General features: G+C 64.3%; 3 protein-coding genes across 9 annotated transcripts in view; 1 reads left to right on the top strand and 2 right to left on the bottom strand.

Moving 5' to 3' along the window:
* The window catches only part of NFIC (nuclear factor I C), a 54,320-nt gene extending 48,310 nt beyond the window's left edge, over positions 1-6,010 (top strand). For 4 of the 6 annotated variants that reach the window (XM_070491704.1, XM_070491703.1, XM_044753814.2 and 1 more), the window contains one exon: positions 3,494-6,010. Coding sequence is in view for 4 of the 6 variants with exons in the window: in XM_070491703.1 (XP_070347804.1) it covers positions 3,494-3,511 (18 nt within the window). In the remaining 2 variants the exon portion in view is untranslated. The remainder of the gene's footprint in view (positions 1-3,493) is intronic. The other 2 variants (XM_070491706.1, XM_044753815.2) reach the window with 1 other exon arrangement.
* Positions 6,011-11,633: 5,623 nt separating this feature from the next.
* LOC106832353 (small integral membrane protein 24) lies at positions 11,634-14,433 on the bottom strand. Of its 2 annotated transcripts, XM_044753370.2 has the most exons (4): positions 14,259-14,424; positions 14,059-14,170; positions 12,258-12,491; positions 11,634-12,052 (listed from the first exon to the last, which is right to left on the bottom strand). In XM_044753370.2, exons 1-3 carry the CDS (start codon positions 14,335-14,337, stop codon positions 12,362-12,364), a joined length of 321 nt encoding a protein of 106 aa, XP_044609305.2. In that variant the 5' UTR covers positions 14,338-14,424; the 3' UTR covers positions 11,634-12,052; positions 12,258-12,361. The 2 variants fall into 2 exon arrangements, 1 of the variants encoding a protein (XP_044609305.2); XR_011496100.1 differs by lacking the exon at positions 12,258-12,491 and having other exon boundaries at positions 11,675-12,052; positions 14,259-14,433.
* A 1,146-nt stretch (positions 14,434-15,579) lies between these two features.
* Positions 15,580-16,213, bottom strand: part of SMIM24 (small integral membrane protein 24) — a 4,991-nt gene continuing 4,357 nt past the window's right edge. Inside the window, exon 4 of the mRNA XM_070491702.1 lies at positions 15,580-16,141. Within this exon, the coding sequence (XP_070347803.1) occupies positions 16,018-16,141 (124 nt within the window). The 3' untranslated portion in view covers positions 15,580-16,017. The remainder of the gene's footprint in view (positions 16,142-16,213) is intronic.

The following is a 16,213-nucleotide window of genomic DNA, read 5'->3' as shown; positions in this document are numbered from 1 at the left end:
TCAAGGTCCACATCTGGATTGGCAGACAGTGCCCGCGGGTGGTGGCTGGACCCCCAAGCCCCCTCACTGGTGAGGGCAGTGCCTTCCAAGGCCCAGATGTGCAGGGAAGCCAGCTGGGGGCTCCCCAGCTTCTCCCAATCACCGGAACCTCAGAGCTCGGGCATTTATGGGGTCCCTTGGGGCCACGTTCTGAGTCTCCCGCCCCTGTGGAGGGTCCCCTACAGCAGAGTCCCGGGTGGATTCAGGGAGGAAGTCCCCTGTCCTCAGCTGAGCCCAGAATCAGCCAAGCGGACCAGGCCCAAGGAACCTCCTGTCGCAGCCTGGCTCCCTGGGGACCCTCCGATGCTGGCTGGGTGGCTGCTGGTGGCTCAAGGGGGCCAAAGTGTGTGGGGAGGACCCGGCCGTCCCCTCCCTCCCTGCCCAGGCCTCAGCAGGGGGTGCTGGGGTCAAGAGACCAGGTCCTGCTTTAAACCACTCTGAACCTTGGTCTCTTCTTCTAGCCTTGGGTGCTTCCCAGGGAGTCTGTGAAGGGCCTGAAGCTTAGGGGACCAGTTTCATCCGGAAAGGGCACCAAAGGGCCAAGGTCGCCCCACACTCCTTCTCATGCCCCAAATATTAAGCATTCTGCCTTTCAGAGCTCCGGCCGAGATCCAGATGAGGGGAGGGGGGTCATTTTGCCAGGGTCACCCAGCGAGCTGGGGCAGCCCCAGGACTCCCCGCTTTGGGTTTTGGGTCCCCCACGGCCCCCCTCTCTAAATCCTGGCGTGGATGCCCCTACCCAGCAGTACTCAGGGGACCAGGCCTCTCCCCTCCCCCACATCCGTCTCCTTCATTATCAGCCTGGGGCGAGGTGGGGTGGGGGGGGGCGGCGACCCCGAGCCGACCTCCTGGAAGGGGAGGAAAACCGAGGCAGGCACGGGCAGCACCTTTGGTTCTCTATGTTTCTCATCATCCCTCTCCACCAGCAGCCGGCCAGGGACCCAGGGAGGGTGGGACAGGGCTGGCGTGGAGGAACTGGGGGAGGGGGCATCCGGGGCTCTGCCTGGGCGAGGAGGGGGCGGGGCATGGAGCCCCCTGGCGTAGGCTGGCCGGGCAGAGAAGCGTGAGAGTGTCCACGCAGGGGGCTCAGCACCGACCAAGGCTGGGAGTGGTGGAGAAACAGCTGGAACGGGGAAGGCCTCAACTGTGGGGCCACGGGGAGCCACGGAAGGGTTTAGGGTGGGGGGGGCACAGCCTGGTCTGGGAAGTGCAAAGAATTCTCTGGGGCAGGTGTTGGGGGACAGGGAAGGGAGGTGGCAGATTGGCAAGAGGCTCCCAAGGGAGCCCGGCTGGGGGGAGGCGAGGCTCCCAATCTGGGTGAACGGGGAGGGCGGTTCTGGGGGAGGACACTGCTGGCCCTGCACAGGCCCGACCATGGGTCTCGGACTGAGGGCGTCCCAGTCCTCGGGTGCGCTCAGGCACCCCAAGACCCGCAGACCCTGAACGGAGGGAAGTGGGGAGGAGGAAGCCCGGAGCCCCTGCCCCCTCCCAGAGCCCCTGCGCAAAGGGCTCAGCTCTCGCTTGCTCGCTCGCTCGCTCGCTCGCTCGGAGGCCTCTGCTTCTGGCCCAGTCAGCACTTCTGCCTCCGCCTCCTTTATTCCTGGCGGTTTGCCTTCCTCCGCCCCCTCCTCCAGCTGCAGCCGCTTCTCTCCCTCCCCACGGGCCCTTCCATCTCCTGCCTCCCCCGTCAGTGCCCCTCCCGTCAATATCCCCTCCCCTGATCAATATCCCTTGATCAATTCCCTCCCCTGATCAATAGCCCCCATCAATATCCCCTCCCCTGATCAGTATCCCCTCCCCTGATCAATAGCCCCCATCAATATCCACTCCCCATCAGTATCCCCTCCCCTGATCAATATCCCCTGATCAATAGCCCCTCCCCATCAGTATCCCCTCCCCTGATCAGTGTCCCCTCCCCTGATCAATGGCGGTTGGTCTCCCCTTGGTGGGTTACCTACCATCTCCATCCCCGCCCCTCAGTCCTGAGCCGACTGTCACTGGCCCCCCGACCCCGAGTGAGGCTGCTGGGCTCTGACGCCCCCGTCCTCCCCCATGTGGTGGGGTGTCGTGTGTCCCTGTCCCCCCCACCCCGGCTGAGCATCTTGCACCCACACTTTCAGCAGATGAGTAAACGGGGGCCAGAGGGGTTAAGCCACATGCCCAGAGCCGCCCTGGGCTCCAGCCAGGCCAGGAGCTACCAGAGCCCGGACCCCACCCCCGGCACCGCGCTGCCTCGGTCTCCCCCTCAGCCAAGGGGGGTGTGTGGAGCTGAGGGTGCCCCCCGGTTCCTGGGGCTGGAGCTGGGGAGGAGGAAGGGCTGAGGGGTGGCTGGCCACCGCGGGGAGGGTCACGCCCAGAGTCTGTCTGGTTGCCAACGGAAACCAGACATGAGGTAATGGCCAAGATGAACTTGAACTTGGCTGGAGGTGGGGGGCTGGGAGCACAGCGCCAGGTCGATGGGATGGCCCAGCGGCTGGCTGCGGGGCAGCGTGGCGGGAGGGGGCGTGATCGATGTTCAGTAGGGGTGGGGGTCCGTGCTCCGCCGACCTCTGGGGGGCGGGGTCCCCAGGCCCAAGGCACATGGGCAACTGGATGTGTTTCCAGGGGAGGGGTCTGTACAGTGGCTTCCCTCTGGGGACCAAGGCTGGAGCTGTCCCAGGCAGGCCTGGCCTCCCACCAGAGCCTAGGTGCCCCTTCTGTGAAGTGGGAGTCATGGGCTCCTCGGGGCCAAGGGGTCAGGCCTGGGCAGGGAAAAGGCGAGGCCTGGAGCCACACCAGCCTGAGTTCCACTTTGGGCACTGCCCCTCCCACGCTGGTGGACTTGGGCAAGTGACTTGACTTCTCTGAGCCCTGGTTTTCTTCACTGTGAAATGGGGGGGCGCATAGTCCCTCCTCCACTGGGCTTCTCAGGGGATCATTACATGGGAAAATATTTTTTTTAAACAAGAAAAGGAAACCACGCTGGTCACAGCGCCTGGATGTGGTGGCGCTCCGTAATGATGCACTCGTTTTCCTCTGAGCGCTGGGGGCAGCCAGGGGCCCCATCCCCTTCCCCATTCACACTGGGGACAGCGAGGCTCAGAGGTCGGGCTGCCAGATCCAGCAAACAAAACTATAGGACACTCAGCTAGATGTGAATTCCAGATAAACAAAGGACTTTGAATTTTTTTAAAAGAGTATAAGTATATCCCACAAGTTTCAGGGGATATACTTAGACTAGAAGGTTTATCAGGATTCAGATTCCACTGGGCATCCCGCGTTTTATCTAGCAGCCTGCTGGGGGCAAAGTCACTTGCCAGGGGACACACAGCAGGGGATGACAGGTCTGGGGTAGGGGAGACGGGTCACAAGTCACAGGGAGGTGGGGGGTCCTGGGCAGCGGGCGCAAGGTCAGTGGCCGGGCCTGACCCATCTCTTTCTCTCTCCCTTTCTCGTGTCCTCGTCGGCCGCCCAGTCCTGGTATCTGGGATAGGAATTCTTCGCGCGCCCTGCTCCTTGGTCCCGGGAATCCCGGGGGGCCGCCCAGCTGGCCCCCGGGCCACGTTTTCGGTGGAAAGTTAGAGTGAGCAAGAACAGACCCCGACTCCCAGCCCGGCCGAAAAGACAAACACACAGACACTTATACACAGGAGGGAAAAAGAGAAAAAAAGGCGGAAAAAAAAAAAAAAGACCAACGGGGGGAAAAAAGAAAACTCATAAAAATAAACCCACCCAACCAAGAAGACAAGAGGTGAAGACGGCAACGCTGCAGACTCTCGGGACGCCACGGCCACCCCTCCGAGGACCAGGGGCGCCTCCCTAAGTTATTCATCTCCTCTCGCCGCCACCGCCGCTGCTGCTGCTCCGGACACGGGCGCCCGCTCCCGTCTCCGCCCCGGACCAGGTGAGCGCAGCCTGGTGCCCGGGCCAGGCCCAACAGGGCAGGACACCCAGAGAGGCCTCCTGTCCCCGCGCCACCACCGCCACCGCCGGGACGTCGCCGGGCCCCCCGCGATGGGGTTTGCCAAGCGGGGAGGCGGGCGCCGGGGGACGGCGAGGACCCCAGCAGCGGGCAGCAGAAGCCGCCCTGGAGGCCGGGGCGGGCAGGGAAGCCACAAGAGCAGAAGAGGGTTGTGGGGAGACCCCGGGTGTCGCCACGGGCCGAGGACGCGTGGCAGGTACCTTCTCAGGAGTGTCCGCGGTCTCGGACCTCCGTCCGCCCCGGAGCGCGCGCTCGCGGGGGTCGCCTGGGGACTTGGGGTTCGGGCCCCGGGCCTGCCCTGTTTGGGAGGAGAAGTCTATGCAATTGACCCCCAGCCCCCCGCGGCAGAGGAGGCCACCCCCCACCCCGCCCCCGCCGGCCCGCACCCCCAGGGGAGGGACCCACGTTGCACACACTGTAAGAAATGCACTTTCCGAGGAAGGGGCTGGGGGGCTGCGTGGAGAGGGGGCGCCGTCTGGGGTCTCCATGCGCCGCGCCCTGGGAGGGAGGACCCCCCACTTAGGTTCCTGCAGGTGGGAGGTGAGAGCGAGTGGTTTAAGTGCCTGATTCCCACCGCCCGCCCCCCCCTTGGTCCAGCCGGGATGCGAGTGGCCGCGGGCATCTGCCACCCTCCCCTCCCCCGCAGCCCGGCCACCTCCAGTCGCTGATCCCTCATTGCTACGCCCCCCTCAGAGCTAGAGAGATGGGACCCCCGCCCTGTGGGCCCAAGGGGCAGAGCCGGGCGCCCCCCCAGCGTCCTGCCTGCGGGGGTGCGGGGTGGGGTGTGCGGGAGCCGGCCTGCGCCCCGCGCCTCCCCTGCCAGTGCCTTACATCCTGGAGCCACACCCTCCCTGGTGCGTCCCAGCCCAAAGGGGGACCACGGTTTGCACTTTCGTCCCCCTTCCCCCCGAGAAATGGGGCAAAGGAGAGAAGACAGCCGGGGGCGGCCACACGAGCCCGGACGGGGTGGGGTCCTGGCTGGGGGGGGGTCATCGGCGCCTCGGGGGGCCCCCTGCGGCCGTGTAGGGGACCTGCTATCTGCTAAGCATTTTCCGTTGAGCCGCTCCAAAAAACACTAAGCCGGGGACACCGGGGGCCCCCCACCCCGGTTCCCCAGCCCCATCCGCACTTCCACCCCTGGGGGGGTCTGGGAGGGGGTGTCCGGTGTTCTAGGGTCACCCCTCCCGGCCCATCCGTCTGAGCCCCACCTGGCCTCCTCCACGCCTGGCGCTGGGGAACACGTTCCCCCCTCCACGACCCCCACCCCCGGGCCTGGGCCAAAGCCATTGCCCTGGGCAGGGCCCCTCCTCATCTGCCCCCGGCCTGGCCCTCCTCTCCCTCTCTGGTCCCCCGGGACGGGGCCTGGCCAGCCTCCTCTCACCTCCCCAGAAACCGGACTTTCCTCCCAGACCAGCCAGAGGGGCTGGACGACCCTACTCGATCTTAAAGAGAAAGACCCAAGACCCTCTCCCCCGCCACGCCCCCCCACCCCTGCCCTCCCTGAGGGCTTCCGGGACCTCAGGTCCGTCTGTCTGTCTGTCTCCAGTGGCCCCTCCACTGGGGGGGCCGCTGGGGACCAAAGCATGGGCCGCTCTCCGGGAGGGCAGGCCGGGAACCCTAGGGTGCGGGTCGGCTGGGGAGGACAGGGGGCGCCCGGCAGCCCCCCTCCCTCGGTGCATGGTGCTTAGTGAGGACTCGTGCCTGGCTCCTGACGTCAGCCCGCGCGGCTGACCCTGCATGGCAAATGACCCCTGGCTCCCGTCCCCTCCTCGCCCCGCCCCCCTAGCCCTCCACCACTCCCCCATCCTCTTTAAAAAAAAAAAAAAGATACAAAAAAAAAACCTTAAAAAAATTCCGTGTTTCCTAATTTGCACGAAAATTTCTACCACATAATGTGCCTTGCCTTCCGAAAAATAAGTATTATTACCTTGAAACAATATCAGCGCACACAGGTAGCTGCATGCCCTGCTCGTGTAGTCAAAAAAAAAAAAAAAAAAAAAGACAAAACAATGACATGAAATAAAAAGTAAAAATGGAAGAGGGATGTATTTCTATTTGTAAAAAAAAAAAAAGGATTTAAAAAAAAAATCTCACGCTACAAAAGCGAACCACAACAACAATCGCCCGTGGTCCACCCCGCCCCCACCCGCCCCCCCCAGCTCCGGCTCCCGCTGCATTGGGGGTGCTCCCTGGTGCTCTGCCACCCCCGGGCTCCCGAGGGGTCATTTCTGAATGCCCTGCCCACAGCAGCGGACAGACCTCAGGGGTGTGCCCTGGCCCCGGGCCACCGGCCAGCCCCCCAGACGCCACGCATGCACGCATGACCCCAGGCGGTCCTCCCACTGTGGGGTGGCCGCCCTGCCCACAGCCAGACCCCCATCCCACCTCTCATGCAGGCTGGCGTCCCCCTGGCTCAGGGTCAAATTGCTGTCCCACCCCCAAAGACGTCCCCTCTCTCCCCCCCTTCTTGCCAAAGCACCCACTGGTCCCCCGTCCTCCCCGGAGACCGGCCATGGGTGGCCGGTCCCTCCTTCCCGCCCACTCTTTGCCCCCACCACCCGGTTCTGCGTCTTCCAGCTGTGACTATGGAGGGTCTCTGGTCTGAAACAGAAAAACAAAAACCAAACCCGATATATATATGCAATATTTGTCTGTCTGTCCCTGTGCGTCTAGGTCAGCCGTCGGGGGGCCCCGGGGATGGGGCCGGCCGGGGGACACCGCATCACAGGCCTGGGTCCGCGTGGCTGGCCCGTGCTGTTGTCTTCTCCTCGATTTTCTTTTTTCGGGCTCTCCTATCTTTATCTTTGTTTCTTTTTTTTTTCTTTCATTCTCATTTTCTTTGCCTTTAAGACTCGACCAAAGCAGAGACAGTGGCGGACGGTTAGCGGGGTGTCCGGCGGGGAGGACCAAAGGGCTGGGTTCCCCAACCTCAGGCCGCCCCCCCTGGCCACTTCCGGCCCCCACCTGGGCCCCTCGAGCATCTCCCGTGGGGGACGCACCAGGCAGCCGGTCCCCATTCATTCGCCCCCGAAGTCAGAGTTGAGAACCGTCCCCAGAGCAGGTGGGGCCTTGCACACAGGCCCCCGCTTTCACCCGCCATCACGTGTTATCCAATGTTTTCTTCCAAAAAGATTCATCAGGGAGCCCCAGGGGACCAAGGAACAGCGCAGACCTCGGCCTCACGGCCTAGGGCCACGCGGGTCAGTTTCCAAGTGGCCGATTGCTGGTTTTTCTCCCCCTCCCGCCCCCGGGAAGTGGGGAGCAGCCGGTGGCAGAGGGGTTCCTCCAGGGCCCCCTCCCCGAGGGCTTTGCGGGGACCATCTTGTCCATCACGGCCCGCCCCCCATCGCAGGTCCTTCCCAGGAAGTGTGTTCTTGTGGGGTTGGTTGTTTTTTCCCAGGGTCCCCCGCAGGGCGGAATTCCCAGGCCCCTCGCAGCAGGCAAAATAAGGCGGAGACCCCATAACCCCGACCCAGCTCTGCAGTTTGGGCTGGGGACCCAGAGTGGGGCTGGGGGACACGGCGTTGGCTGGTTGGCTTGTTCGTTGCACGTGTATGAAACTGACATCTCCTCCAACCCCATCCCCTGCCAAGCTGGCGTCACCCACCCGCCCATCGTCCGTCCCCACCCCCGCCAAGCCCCCCAGCCTGACCCCAGCCCACGCTGGGGAAGAACAGAGAGGCCCCCACGTATATGCAGGTAGCCCCTGGCCCTCTCGGATGAGCGCCCGGGACCAGGGCGGACAGGGAGTGTGGAGGGCAAGGTGGCCCGGCCCCATCTGACGGCCGGGGGCCCCCGGGCCCAGCCCCGAGCTAGACAATCAGACCCGAAAGGAACCCCAAAGGAGACTCGGGGGGCTGGCACGGCTCCCCAGGCGGCAGACAGCTGCAGCGTCAGCATCCTCTCCCTGCTCCAGAACCTTCTCTCTGTCCCCAGAGGCAGCCGCGGTCCAGGCCTTCCAGAAGAGACAGCACCCAGGACCCCCCCCACCCTCCTGCCCGCCCCCCGGCTTCTCCGACGGTACTTGGACCTGCAGTGTAGGGCTATACTATACAGATATATATATATAATTTTGGAATTATTTCTTGTGATATAGGTGATCCCGTGGCTACTTTTTCTTTGGGTCTGGATTCTCTCTCAGACTGATTTTGACTCTTCTCTTTGGAGGGTGTCGGGAGAGAAGCCATCCTCCCATCCTCCCTTCCTTCCCCGTTTCTGCCCCCTGGATGGCCGCAGCCTCCCCCCTGAGCCGGCCCGAGGCGTCTCAGAGGTGCGGGGTCCGAGCTGACCCCCTCCCCGGGCGAGGCGGGGAGACAGACCCAAAGCCACCCCAGCAGGACTTGTTGCCAGAGATACCAAAACAGACTTCCCGAGCAGTGCCTCACACGTCTGCTGGCGTCGCTTTGGGGTCCCCCTCCCCGCCCCCCGGGACCCCAGCCTCAGGAAAGACCAGACGGGATCCAGCAGGAGTGGGCTCCGGGAGAGGAAGGAAGGACCACCCCCCCCCCCCGAGCTGCCACCCTCCCCACGGCCCCCCATCCACACCTCCGGGCTAGGAGGGGACCCACCGGACAGGGGTCGGGAGCTGCCCGGCCCCCCTCCACTTGGGGACCCCCCAAAGCCCACTCTCAGAATGCACCAACACCCCATCTTCCCTTCTTGGGTCCCAGCCAGGCCCCCCGAAACCAAAGCCCCTTCAAGTCTGGGGGTCCTGGCCCTGCCCCCAGCCTCCTTCCCTCCTACCCCCAGGACCCCACATGGGGGACGGACAAACAGAGCATCCGAGGGACAGAACGCCCGGCCTGGGGGCCCCGGGGAGAGGCAGAGAGACCCACCCTCTGAATTCAGTCTTTCTTTCTTTTTTCTTTTCTTTCTTTTGTTTTCTTTTCTTTTCTTTTTTTTTTTCTTTCTTTCTTGTTTTTTGGCGGTGTTGCCGTTCATTTTCTTTTCCCTCCGAGATATTTTTTGAGGTCCCCCCCCCATTTTGTATTTTACTGATATTACCAGGATAGTTTACCATTTCTCGCTTTCCGCTTGCAGCACACACACCGGATCTCACACACACACACGCACACACGCGCTCATGAACCCGTCAGGAGAAGGTGTGGCCTGGGGCTCTGCCCTCCCCTTCCCCCGCCTCCCCGACGACCTGGGGACCGGATGGGGGACGACGGGGACCCCTGGGCAGACCCGGGCCGCCCTCTCCCCCGCCCGCCCCGCCCGGCCCCGCGCATCTACTCCGATCAATCGTAACCTTGTAGCCTACGCAGTCATTTGGGTTCTCGCGGACGCGCCTCCCCAGTACCATTTACAGAAGGTGACTCTGGCTGTTATTATTTTGTTTTGTTTGTTTCCCTATGCAAAAAAAAAAAAAAAAGAAAAAGAAAATGGAAAAAAAAAAGGGGGGGTTCATAAAAGATTCAATAAAAGGCAAAAAAAAAAGAAAAAATGTATAAAAATTAAACAAGCTATGCTTCGACTCTTTCTGGCTGTCTCGGGTGGTCCTTTCTGTGCTCAGCTGGGCTGTTCTGTGTCCCGGCCAAAGGGACGGGGGGAGTAGGCTGGACGGGCAGGTGGACAAACAGCCGGGGCCTGGTTTGGGGTCCCCGCAGGTGGCAGTGCCCTTGGTGGCTCCTGGCCCCCCCAGGATGGGCCGCTGTGCACCCCCCGAGCCTTTGCTCCTGCTGTTGCCTCTGCTCATCGCCATGTCCCGCATCTCTGCGGACACTTGAGGTCCCACAGCGGCATCCTCTTCCTCCAGGAAGCCCTCCCACCTTCCCGACCGGTCTCCGAACCCCCCCGGGGTCTTCGATCCACAAATTCCACGGGCATCAAGGGAGCGCCCGCTCTGTGCCAGACACAGCAGATTCCGCCTCCTCCCCGGCTCCAAGGATGGAGCCTGGCACACGGTCGGTGCTCCATAAATGCACACGACGTGCCTTCCCAGTCTTTTTCCACCTGGCAAACTCCCATCCACTCGGCAAAGGTTTCCTGAGCATCTGCTGGGTGCCGAGTACTGGCGACACAGCAGGATGCGTGTCCCCCACAGCAGCCTGCCTTCCTGGCACGGACAGTGCCGAGTTGGGAGGACAGACGGAAACAATAAAAACAAGTCAAGTTTGTGTCAGAGGAAGTAAGTGCCAGAGAGACGAGGAAAGCAAAGTCCGGGATTGGAGAGTGGGCCTCAGTCGAGGGGGTAACGTTTAAACAGAGGGAGGGAGACAGCCACCTGAAGATCTGGGCAGAGAGCATTCTAGGCCGAGGGCACAGCCCATACAAAGGCCCTGGGGCAGGGCTGGGCCTGGCCTGTTGGAGGAGCAGCGGGGAGGCCCCTGTGGCTGGAGCAGAGGGAGTGAGGAGGGAGAGCAGGGAGGGGACGGGGCAGGTCGTGCAGGGCCTGGGGGGCTGCGGGGAGGACATTGGCTTTCCCCCCCGAGGGTGTGAGGGGCAGTTCTTTCCCTTTCTTGGGGGTTTAGTATCTGAATCCTTGCCCCCCCACTCCAAGCCCCCGAGACCCCCGGGACACCCTGAGATGGGGAAGCAAAGCTCTCTTCGCTGCCCAGGCCCCTTCCATCCCCCAGCAGGCCCCCCGCCCCCCCCCCCCCGCAGGGACGATGACGTCCCTTTTGACTGATGGGGAAACTGAGGCACAAAGAGACAAGCCAAGACACACGGAGGAGCCAGGCGCAGTGCGCCCACGCTGACACGTGACGGGCATGGAAGCCCCACTCGTGGGGGCGGGGGCGGGGGTCCGAGGCCCCCCATCCACGGCTTCCCTTCCCCGCCCCGCCCCCAACGTGGGGGGCGTGGTGTGTGGCCTCTGCTCTCAGCAGCGAGGTTCTGCCGCCCCCTTGTGGGCGGACCGAGGACCTGACCCCAGAAACCAGGTCCCCGGCGGAGGGGACAGCGGGCGGCCCCCACGCGCCTGCGCCCCCATCCCCGCGGTCCAGCCCCCCGCAGCAGGAGAGGCGGGCACTGGCAGGAGCTTCTTTGACGGGGTGGGGGGCTCCGTATGGGGGGGTGTCATCTGAGGGTGGGAGGCTCCGATGGGGTGGGGGGCTCTGTCCGGAGGTGGATCATCTGGGGGTGCGAGGCTCAGATGGGGTGGGGGGCTCCATATGGAGGGGTGTCATCTGAGGGTGGGGGGCTCCGATGAGGTGGGGGGCTCTGTCCGGAGGGGGGTCATCTGGGGGTGGGGGGCTCAGCCGGGCTGGGGGGTCCACGTGGCCTTTGATCTCCCGAAAGCCTCAGCGTTTCCCAGCCTCTGGCCCCGGGGAAGCAGTGGGCGGCTGTCCCAGCGCGGCAGGCTGTCTGCCATCCGAGTGCCAAATAAGGGGGGACAGGCTTGTGACAACCCCAAAACGCCCCCCTCATCTCTGCAGCCTCCCCCTGGCGGGGAAGTCCCGCCCCTGCCGAAACGGAGGGGTCCAAACCAGACCTCCCCTCCCCCTGCCTCCCTCCCCCCTCAGCACCGCCCCCCACCCGGCACCCCCAGACCTGGCAGGAGGAGCCCGGGGGCAGAAGACTTCCAGGCTCCCGGAGCCGCGGTCTGGAAACCCACCCTCTGACCCTCGGGACCCCCCAAGTCTGAGGGGGGAGGCTCATTCGCTCTTCCCCCCATTGCCACCATTTCAGCACCCCCAAAGCTGACATTTATTTGATACCTTTTGAGTTCTGGGTTCTGCCCTCAGGAGTTTTCTAGACATTATTCCGTTTAATCCTCGTGACAATTTATGCAAGACCTAGTTATCATCCTCCCCTTTTACAGGACAGGACACAGGCACAGAGAGGTTAAGTTACTTGCCAGGGGTCACACAGCAAGGAAGCTGGGACTCCAATTCCTTTACCGTGGAGCGCCCACCGGGAGTGCAGGACTGGAAGAGGGGGTGACGAGGCTGTGCACCCACAGCCCAGCCCCTGGGACTCGCAGCTTCCAGGACGGTCCCCTGAAACTCAGCGCGTGGTGGGAGGGGCCCTCCTCGCCCAGGCAGCCAGCTCCACGTTCACGTTCAGGGTGGGAGAAGAAATCAGGCAGCGGGTAAAGAAAGATGTCTGCAATGCAGAGGGGGGACAGAGATGAGACCCGGGGGGCCGCGGGCTGTGGGGAGCTCCTTGTCCGGGCTCGAGAAGAAAGACCAGGTGGAGGCCCAAGGAGGGTGTAACAGCGAGGTAACCCGCAAAGAGACTTCCAGGAGGGACTGCGGGGGGGCGGGGGGGGGGACAGGTCCTGAGCCGCCTTCATCCAGGGACACTTTACCCCGAACCCCAGATGGAGTCATTCTCCCGGCCCCAGGACCAGGGTGCGCAGGAGACGCTGCGGCATCCCTGGGGGGCTGCCTGGAGGAGGCGGGCGGGAAGCCTTCAGGTGGAGGAGCTCGCCGCCCTCTCCTGGCTCCCAGGCTCCTCCAGCTCCTCCAGCTCCAGCCCCCAGTCGTCCTCTCCCTCCTCCTCCTCCTTCTTTCTCACAGTCTCCTCTTCCTTCTCTCTGTCGCTGTGGAGACAGGCAGGGCCCAGAGACGCCAGCTCAGGGAGGCCTCCCGGGGCCCCAGGCCGCCCACCGTTCTCCCAGGGCCTCTGAGTCCTGCCCCCCGCTGCTCCCACTGTGTAGACGGGAACGCCGAGGCCAAGACAGCCGAGGGCGCTCGCCCAGTGTGAACAGGCAGCGGGGCCGGCGCCCACGCTGCAGCCGCATCAGCCAGAACCGCGCTCTCAGTGTCTGGCCTCTCTGGCTCCCTGGGTCGCAAAACTGTGGGTGATCGGGCGGCCACAGACGGGGGGGTGGGTGATGGGGGGTGGGCGGGTTAAGGAGTGGATGGGTGGACGGATGGACAGATGGACGTGTGGATGAACGGTGGGAAGGTGGGTGGATGGATGATGGGTGGGTGAAGAGAGAGAGGGATGGACAGACAGAGGGATGGATGATGGACAGACAGAGGGATGGATGATGGACAGACAGAAGGATGGACACAGGGTGGACAGAGGGATGGACGATGGAGGGAGGGAAGGAGGGACACAGAGGCAGGGATGGCGGACGGCTGGGGGGAGGGAGGGGCAGACGAGCGGATGGGTAAATGGATGGAGGGTCCAGTGGACGGGATTAGCTGGAGGGTTAATTGGGGGGGGGGGACAGACTCCACAGCTCCCGTGGGAGACACGTCTCAGGACGGGGGTCTCTGCGAGGAAGCTGCCCTCGTTTTGCAGATGGGTCGCCAGGAGGGAAGCCAGCGAGGATGGGAGACCCCAGCATGCTGATGAAGGGAGAGGTGCTCCCTGGACCCCAGAGGGGCGGGGCCCCGAGGGGAGGGGATGGGGGCGGGTCTCTGAGGGGAGGGGATGGGGGCGGGGCCCCGAGGGGAGGGGAGGGGGCGGGTCTCTGAGGGGAGGGGATGGGGGCGGGGCCCCGAGGGGAGGGGAGGGGGCGGGGCCCTGAGGGGAGGGGATGGGGGCGGGGCTCTGAGGGGAGGGGATGGGGGCGGGGCCCCGAGGGGAGGGGATGGGGGCGGGTCTCTGAGGGGAGGGGAGGGGGCGGGGCCCCTAGGGGAGGGGATGGGGGCGGGGCTCCGAGGGGAGGGGGATGGGGGCGGGGCTCCGAGGGGAGGGGGGATGGGGCGGGGCTCCGAGGGGAGAGGATGGGGGCGGGGCTCCGAGGGGAGGGGATGGGGGCGGAGCCCCAAGGGGAGAGGATAGAGGAGGGGAGAGGATGGGGGCGGGGCTCTGAGGTGAGAAGATGGGGGAGGGGCTCCAGTGGAGAGGATGGGGGCGGGGCTCTGAGGTGAGAAGATGGGGGAGGGGCTCCAGTGGAGAGGATGGGGGAGGGGCTCCGAGGGGAGGGGAGGGGGCGGGGCTCTGAGGGGAGAAGATGGGGGAGGGGCTCCAGTGGAGAGGATGGGGGAGGGGCTCCGAGGGGAGGGGAGGGGGCGGGGCTCTGAGGGGAGGGGGAGGGGCGGGGCTCCGAGGGGAGGGGATGGGGGCGGGGCTCCAGGGGAGAGGATGGGGGAGGGGCCCCGAGGGGGGCGGTGGCTGGTTGGACGAGGGGCTCAGACAGGGCGGGGGCCCACCTGTCGCTGGACCCGCTGCAGCAGATGGCGTGGCCCAGGGCGAGGACGAAGAGGAGGAAGAGGAAGGCCAGCGCGGCCCCCAGCCCCACCAGACACGGCTTCCTCTGGGCCACTGCGGGGGAGGGGGGGCGGGGGCGTCAGCGGCCCGGCGCTGGGGGCCGCTTCCCGCCCCCCTTGCCCCCCCCACCCCGAGGCCTTACAGGGCTGCGCCTGGCCAGGCCGCGGGCCCAGAGCTGCCAGGAGGCAGAGTCGGCCGGGGGTCGCCCAGGATCTGCCCATCTGGTCCGTCCGTCCTCGCCCCCGTCCAGCAGGTTCTGGGGCGCAGCCCCTGCGGAGGAGGAAGTGGCCTGCCCCGGGCACCCCAGGGCGGGGTGTGGCCGGTGCCGCAGGAAGTGGGCGTGGGGCCGCCCCCCTCCCTGGGTTCCCCAGCGTCCCGGCAGCCTGTCTCCCTGAGGTCCACCCTGACCCCTCGCTCGGGGAGGCTCGGGGAAGGTGGGGACTCATGTCCTGAGCGCCAACTCTGTGCCGGGCCTTGCAGTGGCCCTTAAGCCCGCGTGCCTCCTTCAAGCCTCAAACTCTGGTCCTCACGTTGCAGAAGAGGAGCCAACTGGAGGCTCAGAGAGGTCAGGCCACCTCCCGGGGCTGCACAGCATTGCGGAGGAACACCGTTCTCCCAGCTAGGAACCACGGACAGGAAGGACCCGCCCCCCCCCCAGCCCCACCCCAACCGTCTCCCACCATCCTTAGGACGTGAGTCTCCAAATGCACCTTTGCCAGAGCCTGCCAACACCCCAGTCCTTTGGGCAGCCCGGGCTTCCGTGCCAGCTCGTCCAACAACATCCGGGGAGACCTGGCCAGTGGCTCCCCTTTTTCTAAGCCTCAGTGTTTTCAGCTGGAATATGGGACGAATTGGGTACGGACGGAGACCGAGGGCGAATAAAGATGCCAGGCGCTCCGTGGGGACATGGATTAGGGCGATTCCTACGTTTCGTTTATTTATGGTTCTGCCGCCCCCTGGTGGGCGATCCTGGAAGGGTTGGCTCCCCGGCATCTGGGCTGGACCCCAAGCCCAGCTCTGGACCCCAGAGCGGAGCCCCAAGCGCCAGCCTTTATCAAAGTCCTCGTGAAGAGAGAGTTACCGTCCAGGGCAAGGTCCAGGGCCCCGGAGAAAGTGAAGAGAGTGGGGGAGGCTGGAAACGGAGGAGAAAGTGCTGTCCCACCCCCCACCCCCAGGACAGGGCAGGGCCCAACCCCACCCTCTGGGACCCAGCTCCCAGAAACCGAGTCACGCGACCTAAACACCGGGGTGAGGGAGGCAGGGATTTCCTGGGAGACGGCCCTCGGGGCTCAAAGTCCAGTAATCAGGGCCGCAAAGTCGAGATGGCCGGGACAGCTTTCAATCTGCCTGGGGCATCGGGCACTCGTGCAGCCGGGTCTCCCATCCCTGCCCCGGCGTTGCCCCCAACCCCAAAAGCTGCCTCCCCCAGGGGGAAACTGAGTCCTGAAAGACGACAGGAGCCCTTCCACAGGGCTCTTACCAATTCTTTAATGCAGGCCCCCAAGAGGCAGCCCCTGGCCGGTCTTGGTCCTGAGGTTTCATGGGAGGGAGGAGATTGTGACCAATAGATATCAGGCGGAGGGAAAAGAAATCAGGCAGTGGGGAGAAGAAGGTGGAGCCATCAGATTGGGGGGTTTGGGGGGTTTCTCCGTAACGAGGAACACGCTCCCAGTGCGGGAAGAATCACCAGGCAGGACGAATTAGAAGGAGGGTGCATAAGGACCGTGTAAGGCGCAGAGAGCTCTCCTTGAGGGGCGGGGTGAGTCCCAAGCCTCTTCATTCGGGGCGCTGTGTTCTCAACCCCAGATGGAGTCATTTCGGTGGCTTCAGGTCCAGGTCATTCCTTTAGGGTGGGGAGGGGCATGTCTGGAGGCTGCCTGGAGGAGGCGAGTGGGGAGTCTTCACATGGCCGTGTTCTTGTTTTTCTCGTGGTCTCTGGGCCCCTCTTCCTCCAGCCCCAAGTTGGTTTCTCCTGTCTTCTTGGCCTTTTTCTCCTTCTGTTTCTTGCCCTTCTTGCCTTCTTTACTGCAGGGACACAAAGGCCCCAGGCCACAATGAGACAGAGTTGCTCCCATTTAATGGACACCTACCTGTGCC

Source organism: Equus asinus, chromosome 20 (genome assembly GCF_041296235.1).
Source record: "Equus asinus isolate D_3611 breed Donkey chromosome 20, EquAss-T2T_v2, whole genome shotgun sequence".
NCBI classification, from domain to species: domain Eukaryota; kingdom Metazoa; phylum Chordata; class Mammalia; order Perissodactyla; family Equidae; genus Equus; species Equus asinus.
This window is presented reverse-complemented; position numbering and strand designations above follow the sequence as displayed.